The following is a 10,588-nucleotide window of genomic DNA, read 5'->3' as shown; positions in this document are numbered from 1 at the left end:
GTAGCTAAGTAAACTTAGAGGAACTTGATTTTGCCCAAGAATCTTCATCAGCCATAGTGGAGTTGATTTGTTACATGTGAGGATGATCCTGTTCTCTTTGGCAAAGAACTCTTTTCTCTGATTAAGAGTTTCATTAATCCTTCAGTATTCTCCTCCTCTTCTTTTCCCCCCTCTTTTAAGGACCATCTTCTTGCTAGCCAGTCTCCCCCAGCACACTGGTGCCTAATTTCATCTAGGATCCACTTGGTATCTACTGGTTGATTAATTCTTCTCATCTGGGTCTTCATAGTATTCGCATCAGTCACAGGATATGTTCCTCCTGACTTACCGCCAGTATACGAAGTCTGATTTATATGCAGGTTGCTGCTAGAATTCGTCAATATTGGATTCATCATCCTCAGACTGGAACTCATCATCTTGGTGAGAATTACTGTCCTCTTCAGGAGATTCTCCTCCTGCTGTGTTGTTTGTATTTTTAATAGGGAAGATGCGCCTCACCTTAAGAACCTTACGGTTAGGATCAGAGTCATATTCGTCGTAAATAAACTGAGGTAAGGACCTGTACCTGATGGGCACACTATGAATAAAATGCCCTCCTGTTTCCCTAGTTGGTGTTCTGTCAGCTGGCACACCTGCAAAAAGGAAGGACGTTCTGATGTTAGCATTCAAGTTCATGCCCTCGTCTAGAAACAAATGCCCCATTTTTAAATGTCAATTAGAACATAGGAACTTGCCTTGCCCTGAGTCAGATTATGCTAGAGTCTTCTGGCATAAAGCGGTCTATCCTTTCCAAAAACTCATATTTTTACTAGGAATGCCAGGAACCAAACCTCCCAAGTCAGGTTTGCTGTATTAGAGAGCATGTGGTTTATTATGGCACAAAGAAGAGGGAGTCAACTTATTCTCCAAAGCACCTGAAGGCAGAACAAGAAGCAATGGATAGAAACTAATCAAGGAGTGAAGCAACCTAGAACTAAGGAGAACTTTTCTGACAGAACAATCAACCAGTGGAACAACTTCCCTCCAGAAGTTGTGAATGTTCCAACACAGGAAGTTTTAAAGAAGAGATTGGACAACCATTTGTCTGAAATGGTATAGGGTTTCCTGCCTGAGCAGGGGGTTGGACTAGAAGACCTCCAAGGTCCCTTCCAACTTTGTTATTCTGTTATGGCCACTGATTTTAGCCATAATTTAGATATATTTCTCTTTAATCATGGGATCATTATTATTTTTTTAGCTTGGCAGTTCCTAGAAAAATAAGTCTTTAAATTTCTTAACATTGTTGTCTACTATTTTAGGAGAAATCTTCTCTGATTCAGGGATACATTTAGGAATATTTATTCCAAGCAAATAAAAAACTCAAAGAATCTTTCCGCTAAAACACTTTAGAGTATTTTCTACCGGGCCAATCCTGCATCTTGGATTTTCTGTGTCAGAAGAACTCATGTTTTTGCCCATCCACATGTATTACACTCACGTCTTTAATATAACATATTTCTTATACACTAAATGGAAACAATATATGAGATGTTTGTCCATGTAGGAATAGAACATGGCTAAATGAAAGCACATTAACTTCAACCTTCAGCCTCTCCAGTCTAAAATCTTGGCAATCTGCTGTGAATGAACACAAAAATGACCTAAGTGGATCATTTCATGGAATGAAGCATCCCCTATTTCCTAAATGTTGGACAGTGTGCAAGCAGTAAATATGTGGGGACTTCTGAGTGTTGATATGTTTAATGAGCAGAAGCAGAATTTCAATACTGTATCTGAAATAAACTCCATTCACTCAGAGCAGCAGCAGCTCTTCTCCGAATTGCATAAAAATTTCAAACTGGTTGGGCTAGAATACAGCTCCGTTTATATAACTCCTGCTGGATCAAAGCAAGATTCTATGTTTCAGTTTCTTACCATTAACAACAACAGATTTAAGTTCCCCATTTTCTTCAACTTCCACTCGCTCCTGTCCATCCTCAATAATTCTGGGAAATAAATAATACTTTTTCAGAGATGAAAATCAGATTCTCTGTTCTAACTTTTATTTAAACTACAAGAGGCTGTAAATAAGGCCTTGTTTTTGAGAAAGGTAGATGCTTTCACTTTGAACAAAGCAATCATAAACAAAATCAGAAACAAGTGGAGTGGGGGATTTTCCTGCTGCACCCCAAGTCTACTGGGCTGTGGCAGCCATGACAGAAAGAGTGGGGAAGATGGTTTTTACCAGGTTTTGTGGTCACATGATCTAATCATTTATAACCACTGCCTACTACTGAAAGCAATTTGGGGAAAAGGAATAGTTATGCCCAGGGCTTTTTTTCTCATAGAACACTGAGAACGGAGTTCCGGCACCTTTTTTGGATGGAACCTTGTAGGGTAGGCAAGGCGGGTTGTATGACATGTGTGAATTCCGGCACCTTTTTTTTTTTTTTTTTTAGAAAAAAAGCACTGGTTATGCCACATTTGGAGCTTCTAGCTGGCTTTGGAATAATCCCTTCCTCACCTTTTGGTAGTGATTTGTTTGCCATTGATGAAGTTCATTGAGGAAGAATAAAAACTGAATCCTTTTCCTCCAGTGCAGCTAGTGAAAGCCATAGGATCTCCTAAAAATAAATTGGCAAATTTAGGTCTTGGATATGAAAGAAAGAAAGGAAGGAAGGAAGGAAGAAGGAAAGGAAAGGAAAGGAAAGGAAAGGAAAGGAAAGGAAAGGAAAGGAAAGGAAAGGAAAGGAAAGACACAGTAGGGATTTGTCATCCCCCTTCAACTAATAGTTGATTTGACCCCTGGATGTTTTGGCAATTCCAGTTCAGTTTGTTCTGCCTGGTCCTTTCTCTTTGAAGAAATCTAATCCATCTTTTCCTGGGACTGTACAGCCACCCCACAAGCATAAGAAAGACACTGTTTTTTTTTAAGAGTTACTACCAAAAATAATAAGAGTGCCCATGGCAATTCCAACATGCCTTTTCCATTTTGGATCTAAATTGCAGCTCATCCTTGTTTCTGGCATATTGTGGGGCAGGCAGATTACAGGTAGTCCTCAATTTACAACAGTTCGTTTAGTGACCGTTCAAAGTTGCAACATTTTCAAAGTTAGTGAAAAAAAGTGACGTGACTATTTTTCACACGACCGTTGCAGCATCCCCATGGTCATGTGATCAGAATTCAGACGCTTGGCAATTGACCCATATTTATGACGGCTGCAGTATCCTAGAGTCATGTGATTCCCTTTTGCAACCTTCTGACGGGGAAGCCAGATTCACTACCAACCTTGTTACTAAATTAACAACTATAGTGATTGACTTAACTGGGTCAAGAAAAGTTGTAAAATGGAGCAGAACTCACTTAACTGTGTCGCTTAACAACAGAAATTTGGGGCTCACTTGTGGTTGTAAGTCAAGGACTATCTGTATATGAATTAGTACAAACGGATAAGATGGCTTTGGGTTTCTCTGAATACCAAACAGGATTACTACTTACCAAAAAATGGGTCCCTTCCCCCAAAAAATTCCCGAAAGATATCATGGGCACTGCGGAAATGGAACATATATTCAGAACTAATATTGTTTCCAGCAGATCCTCCTGGCCTACCTGAAAGATGTAAAAGAATGGAAAAGATCAGGGCTGTGCACACTTCAAAAATAACTCAGGAGTCTTCCAGAATGCTTCTCTGCTGTTCATTAAAGCTATCTTACTTCCTCTGCACAAATCTGGGAAAAAGGATGATGGTTCTTGAAGCCTCACCGTGACCTGAGTAAAAGATGGCCTGTTTTAATGAACAGCAGAGAACTGCTGGGCTGAGTGAGTTTGAGGTACAAATTCCAAAACATGTTTGAAACATGTTCCATCCCAGAAAAGACATGCAGAATAATTAAATTTAGAGATATTAGTTATGTTATGTTTAACTTAAAATAAGAGATTACCTGGTTAAATATTTCTGTATTGAGGAAAATTGGAGGCATTTNTTGGCCTTTGTAATTTAAAATTGTTTTTAAAATCCCGCTAAAAATTTCCCCTTAGGCCAGTCCTGCTAGTTGAAATAGCCATGTCTTAAGGGCGCGGCGGAAGGAAGGGAGATCCGGGATCACCCGGATCTCTGGGGGTAGTTCGTTCCAGAGGGTGGGAGCTCCCACCGAGAAGGCCCTCCCCCTGGGGGTCGCCAGCTGGCACTGTCTGGCTGACGGCACCCTGAGGAGACCCACTCTGTGGGAGCGTACCGGCCGATGGGAGGTAATCTGAGGCAGAAGGCGGTCTCGGAGATATCCAGGTCTGATTTCCCCTCCCCCCCCTTTTTCACTTTTAAATCTTTTCCCCTTTTGAACTTCCTTCTAAGGCAGGAGGACCTGGGTCATGGAGCGAAACATGAAACTTAAATGCGTGTATTACAGGACATAATACAAGACATGAGTTATAAAGAGGAACATGAGTTCTAAATATGTGTATTAGTTAGAAGGAGAACAAAAGGAAATGGAAAGATGTCAAGCCCCAGGTTCAATTGTCGGTCGCACAAAGGTGTCAGAATTGCTGCTCTTGCTACAGCTAACCACATAGGCCTTTATGTCTCATCGATAGCTAACCACAAATACGTTACAAGTTTAGACGCTATAGCTAGAGAGCTTCACAGTTTAGGCAGGATATGGGGAGGGGGCTGCAAGGATGCTGTACAGGGGCTGTGATTCGAAGCAACCAATCCATGCTACCTGTTACATTTCCGTGTTTTGCTGTTTCTGACAAGAATATATAAACGTGTGTTTTGTTATGAGAAGCTGTTCAGAAGCTGTTATGAGAAGCTGTTCAAAAATAGTGCTCTGAACTTTTGCGCAAATAAATCAACTTCTTTTGATTCCGTGGTCTGAGTCCTGTGATTTTCTGCAATACTTCCCTTTTTTGTATTTTACGTTTTCTTGAAATTTAGTAAAATATTTTTAAAAAGATGTTTAGAATATAAGAAGTGATGGATGGGGAACACAAGGCAGGGACAGCTCTTTTTTTTAAAAAAAAAAAAAAATCCTAAGTTCTGAATATTTGTTGACCCAAGCCAGATGAAATCACAGTGACGTACTAGACTAGAGTATCTGCCTCTTGAAACTCTTTTTAAAGGGCATTTCTGCATGAGTTTTTCATATCATATCACTCAAGAATCAATTCCAGACTTCTATGTTGGGTAATTCTGGCAGTTAAGTAATTTATTTCTGGTTCAGCTGCAGCGTATTCAAACACTTAAAAAAGCAATCTTTCTGTCTGCAAAATTGCAACTTTGTGGAGTTCACAGTTGGTGCTTTGTTTTTTTTTCCCTTTGGACTGGGGATCCCTTACATCTCTAACAGATGTCTGTCTTTAAATTATTAGTTTTGTGCCTTTCTCAACTTCTTGTCTCCTGGGCACACCTAAGGTTGAGAAAGAAATACAGCTCCAGTTGTGTTGTCTTCTAGAATTGTGATTGTGTTTGCTTTCTTTGCAATGTCACTTACCTCTTCCCATAAGTCCCTCCTTACCATAGATGTCATAGACATCACGTTTGTTCTCTGTAAGAAAGAAGACTTAGTTAACGTATACACTAAGCTAGGTTGCTGAACTGAGTTTACATAATATATGAAACATTGACTGTGGTTTACAAACAATCCTAGCAAGGTTCTTGCTTCATGCTAAATTAAATTCATCCAAACTATATTATGGCTTAGCATTGTGTACCCATGTTGGAAAATAGGACCTTATCTAGCTCTCCATCTGTTTTCAGAAACCCTGTTTTTTTGTTGGCTTGCTTTGTTTTACAGTGTCATCTAGTCACTATACTTATGTGAAATAGTAAGTGAATGCAGAAAGTCCTGGTTTGGACTTTCTGTCAGTACTCCACTACCCATAGTTAAACTTGAGAATTGATAAGTACCATATGAACCAAGGTAAGTAAATCACACAAGAATGAATGTGCAGGGCAATGGCACTTTGAACAGACTGCCTTTGTTACAAAGAGTGCAACCACTGCCTGCATGCTGAGCTCAGAGACTTAATCTTAAGGAAAAATAAGGAATCTGACCAAATGGAGTTCAGTGCAGGGATCAGTTGAATGAACGACCTTCCAGAATATGGCTAAATGGCACCAGCTTCTATGAAATGAACAACAAGTATTGAAAGATGTAGAATAAACGATAGGATTAGCTACCATTGGCTTCCCACATATAAAGAAGGTAGAGACTAATCTGACAAATGGATAGAGACCCAGGAACAAGATGAAAAGGTCACTGCTTAAATTCCAGGTAGGAAAGACATATGGCCACGTGATTATATGCATTTGGAAACCTCTCCTATGGATTAAGGACTTCCAAGGACTTATGTAAGTGTACTAAGGAGAAGCAGGGATAAGATCTAAGATTAACAAAGGGCTTTTCAAACTGTGTTCCACAAAAGGTTCCACAAAAACGTGATGGCATAAAAAATTCACAATTTTTTTAATAATTTTTTATTTTCATTATAAGGAAAAATATAGAAGGAACAAACGTTAGAAAAATAAGAGAGAAAAGTAATGACTTCCAACTTTCTTTGATGCAGTAGAATGCAAAAAGAATACAATCTTTTACTTTACCTTTCATAACATTTCAAGCTATTTCTATAATTATGAAACCATTCTAATCATCCAAACCTAAAATCAAAGTTTCAATTTTTTTAGTTTAGCACAAAAAGTCCAGAAGCAATTTGCAAGTAGAAAAGAAAATATTATTTTCTTTAATTAAAACAATCAATGTTGCCATCTCCACTTACTTCATCACCTTTACCATCCATTCTTCCATTGCAAAATTTACCCATCTTTGTGCATATAAGATTCTAACCACAAAACTTAATCATTTTACTAGAGGTTACCTTAACAACTAAGTTTAAGAACCTCAGGTCTATGCCACACATATACATATCGAAGTATACTTCCCACTGCAGATACTGACTGAATTTATCTTCTAGATTTCAGTGGGAGAAAATGAACCCTTCTTTGAGGATTCAAGGCACTAGTATTACAAGAAATAAGGTCTAGAGCTCAAATTGATGCACCTACTTACAAGTAACTATGACAATATGTCACAATGGCTCCCTTCCCCATTGTTGTGACAAATACATTAAAGGCACTAAATGAATTTGGTTGAGCAATAATACATGCCAAACATTGGTTTGTGCCAAAACAAGGAGGCAAATATACAAGATGCCTCAAGAGGCACTGTTTAAATCACGAAAAGAGAGCTTGAATACTTACTGTCTGAAAGTACTTCATATGCTTCTGCAATCTCCTTGAATCTCTGTTCTGCACATTGTTTGTTTTCTGGGTTTTTATCTGGGTGCCACCTGAGAGCTTTCTTCCTGTACCTTTAATGTGCATGCACACACAGAGAAACAGATACAAAATGAGTTAGTATATATTGACAACCACAAAGTTGCTAAAGTGGGCAGCAGTTCTTAAGTATAATGGATTTGTGCAATTCTGCCACCTGCTTTTTGGAACAAAGCAGGGAACACTTTACTGCTCCACAGGATTTTTTCCCCCCCTATTTTTTAAAAGTAGGTTTCAACAACCTCTCCACTAGTCTGAAACTACTAGATGAGAAGTCAAGTAGGCAGACTCATTTCAAACTGTTTAAAGTTATCTCCCTCCAATTGTTTAGAGTCTAGCACAGTGGTGGCGAACCTATGGCATGCGTGCCAGGGGCGGCACTCAGAGCCCTCTCTGTGGGGATGCACGCCATTGCCCCAGACCCGCCTCCCCCCACGGCCCCCTCATCAGCAGCCCCCCCGGAGGAGAGTCGCCCCTGAGAGCAGCCCATGTGGAGCAGCGCAGCCAAGGACATGGTATCTGGGCAGCGGGGACAAGACTTCGCTGAGTGGTATGTGGATTTTATTATTTAGAGGGTTTTTTTAAATAATGCCTATTAATGCCACCTGATAAACTAGGACATATTTTTAGTAGATCAAAAAATTTAAGATGGTTAGTGTGATTAACAGGATTGCTGCACTTGCTACAGTGTTGTTGAAATGTAATATCTGTTCTCTGAAATATTTTTGAAAAAACTAATTAAACTCTACAATGTTAAAGCCCACCTACCTCTTCTTGCTTTCAATATTGAAACATTTCAAAGGAGGTTATAGATATGTTATTTTAATAGTTGATTAATGTTATTTAGAGTATGATTATTTTATTGTTAACCCTGTGATTGGCACTGGGAAGTGAGGGGGGAGGGAGGGGGGAGTGGAAGGGTGGGTTGGGGAAGGGGGGGATTTATATTGTAAATTTTTATAAAATTTTCAATAAAAAAAATATTGAAACATTTGTAATAAGAAGAAGTTCACTAAAAACTAATTTCTTGCTTCTCAAAGCGCCTACATGAACTGATTGGCTGGCGGACAACATCCTCTTAGAAAAAAAGGAAGTTAACAACAGAAGTATAAAAGCACTTACGCTTTTTTAATATCATCTAAGGAAGCAGACTTGGGAAGGCCCAGGGCTTCATAGTACTCCACCATGTTGAAGAGATGTTTTCTGAAGGAGCGGTGAGGATGTAAACACAGTCAAACAGATATGTATTAGAGGACTCCAGATGTTCAACCAAAATGTTTGAGTTTTCAACCGAAGTTACAGGTGGTCATGGCCATTCACCAGATTGGGCAAGCCCATATGGAGACGCAAATGGTTGGATAGTTGATCCTACAACAGAGAGAAGAAAATGTCATGCTACTCAAATATATATTAGCACTCCAAAAAGATGGGGGGGGAATGAACCTACATGTGCCCTGTTGATTAATGTTAGCATTTTTGTATCAAAAAGAAAGCCATTAAAAAACTGCTGATACCACTCCTTTCCTAGAGCTGATCTCTTAGAAACGAAGGGAAAACTGGGAGGGGGTAGGAATTAAGACACATTAGAATTAAACAAAGATCCCCATCTACATGTAGGGAGGTGCTTTTCACTTCTGGCATGAACTGGGTCATCTGCCATTTCACTCTCCACCCTTTCTCAATTCTGTGAGTCTTTATCAGAGCATTAAACATTTTTTTAAAAAGCCATTAATATTTAATATCCTTCATCCTCTTGGCTAGCAGTTCAGTTCTACTAGTTGCTCCTTCTGCCCATTTTGAAGCTATTAATTTCAGATAAGAACAGTGGCTAATTGAATTTACTGCTTCAGATTTTCATGTTATTGTGCGGCTGAGGAAAAAGGGGGATAATTAACAGTTGGAAGAAGCATATTAGATTTTTGTTGACTAATCTCCATAGTCTTGGTCCGCACAACATATTTAAACTTGACTTCTAAATTAATTTCTCTGGAGTCACGCAATACAATGAATCAGGCTAAAGCAATCATGCTATTTGAATATATAATCTAAGCCGCAATAAAACAAACCAAGGATAACCTTTATCATGCTAAGCAGCACATCTTCAAGAAAAGGAGAGTTCGGGTTGTTGGATTTTTTTTTCTTTTTAAAGTCTGCTGTATTAATATAGATCATTTTTATTATTTGTTTGTTTGTCTGTTTTGCATTTAACAATATATATTATAAAAGTACCTATCCCTACTTAATACAATGTTCTAGAAAGAATTGTCAGTCTCGATCTCAGTTACAGGGGGCACTTTTCCACTAGTCTCTACAAGGAAGAGGATTGAACACACTTTGAGGAAAATGAAATTCCTCACGATTACTTTCCCTGTGAGAAAAATAAAAATCCACACAGCTGAGCACATGTCAAATTCTCTGTACAGCCCTGCCACTGGTTGTCTTTCTCTCTTATGGACTAGTTTCATATTTGCTGTCCACCTATCAAAACCCAAAACTGTTGGGTACCTTATTGTAGAGGGAAAAACCGCCCTGGCTGCATGTTGGGCCCAGTTCTGAGATCTTGCAGGTGTCAGTTCACACCTGCATCCACACAGTTGTTGACTGGTCAGAAGGTAAAGGCAAAGGAACTCAGCAATAGCCAATCATCCAGTTCCATTCCTTTTGCAAAACAACAGCAGCAACGAGAACCAATGGGAAGTTTGACCTGATTATGATGTCACCTCTTTGCATTTTTCATATAAGACATTACAAACTAACCATAGATCTCAAGGCAGGGAAAAATGAGAAGAAAAATGTATTAATGCCCATATTGCTGCTGTTTCATTCAACTTTAATTTAATTACAAGAATTATGTCCCACTGAACTCAGTCGGGCTTCCTCCAGTCCTGGAGAAAACTAATTATCTCAGCCTACCTCACACTGACTTCAGACTGAGCTGTGAGGTTGACTCTGCCTTTTTAAACCTGATGGATTATCTTTGCTTGGAGAACAACAGAAGGAGCGTGACTTTGTTGTTTTTCTTTATTAGAAATTTATAAGGCTGTCCAACTGTACAGTGGCTCCAACTGGCACACAGCAAAAAATATCGTAAAATACATATAAAAATTCCAAATCCTAGAGAAAGGCAACCATGAAAAGAAACTATCAAATCCAGAGGATTAACTAACCCATTCTAAGCCACAGGCTGGGAAAACAGCCAGGTTTTCAAAGCTCTTTTCGACATAGCCAAATTTATTGGGTGGGGGAGGGGTTTGAACGATATCCTGAGGGCATTTTTC

The 10,588-nt window shown here is 39.1% G+C and overlaps 1 protein-coding gene across 1 annotated transcript; it reads right to left on the bottom strand.

Moving 5' to 3' along the window:
- Positions 1-366: 366 nt before the first annotated feature.
- LOC107288120 (dnaJ homolog subfamily B member 6-B-like) lies at positions 367-8,497 on the bottom strand. Its single transcript, XM_015816704.1, has 5 exons — positions 8,433-8,497; positions 7,236-7,345; positions 5,470-5,523; positions 3,479-3,580; positions 367-632 (listed from the first exon to the last, which is right to left on the bottom strand). Exons 1-5 carry the CDS (start codon positions 8,495-8,497, stop codon positions 367-369), a joined length of 597 nt encoding a protein of 198 aa, XP_015672190.1.
- Between the last annotated feature and the right edge of the window lie 2,091 nt (positions 8,498-10,588).

Source organism: Protobothrops mucrosquamatus, unplaced genomic scaffold (assembly GCF_001527695.2).
Source record: "Protobothrops mucrosquamatus isolate PMUCROS unplaced genomic scaffold, P.Mucros_1.0 scaffold481, whole genome shotgun sequence".
In the NCBI taxonomy this organism is placed as follows: domain Eukaryota; kingdom Metazoa; phylum Chordata; class Lepidosauria; order Squamata; family Viperidae; genus Protobothrops; species Protobothrops mucrosquamatus.
Note: the sequence above shows the minus strand (reverse complement) of the source record. Positions and strands in the feature narration are given on the sequence as shown.

What these genes read in the sequence shown, in the direction of transcription:
- LOC107288120 (XM_015816704.1), bottom strand. Translation starts at nt 8,497, where the DNA reads ATGGTGGAGTACTATGAAGCCCTGGGCCTTCCCAAGTCTGCTTCCTTA. An exon ending in TTAGATGATATTAAAAAAGC is followed by an intron (nt 7,346 to 8,432) that starts GTAAGTGCTTTT and finishes TGCACATTAAAG; the next exon opens with GTACAGGAAGAAAGCTCTCA. An exon ending in GGAGGGACTTATGGGAAGAG is followed by an intron (nt 3,581 to 5,469) that starts GTAAGTGACATT and finishes CAGGTAGGCCAG; the next exon opens with GAGGATCTGCTGGAAACAAT.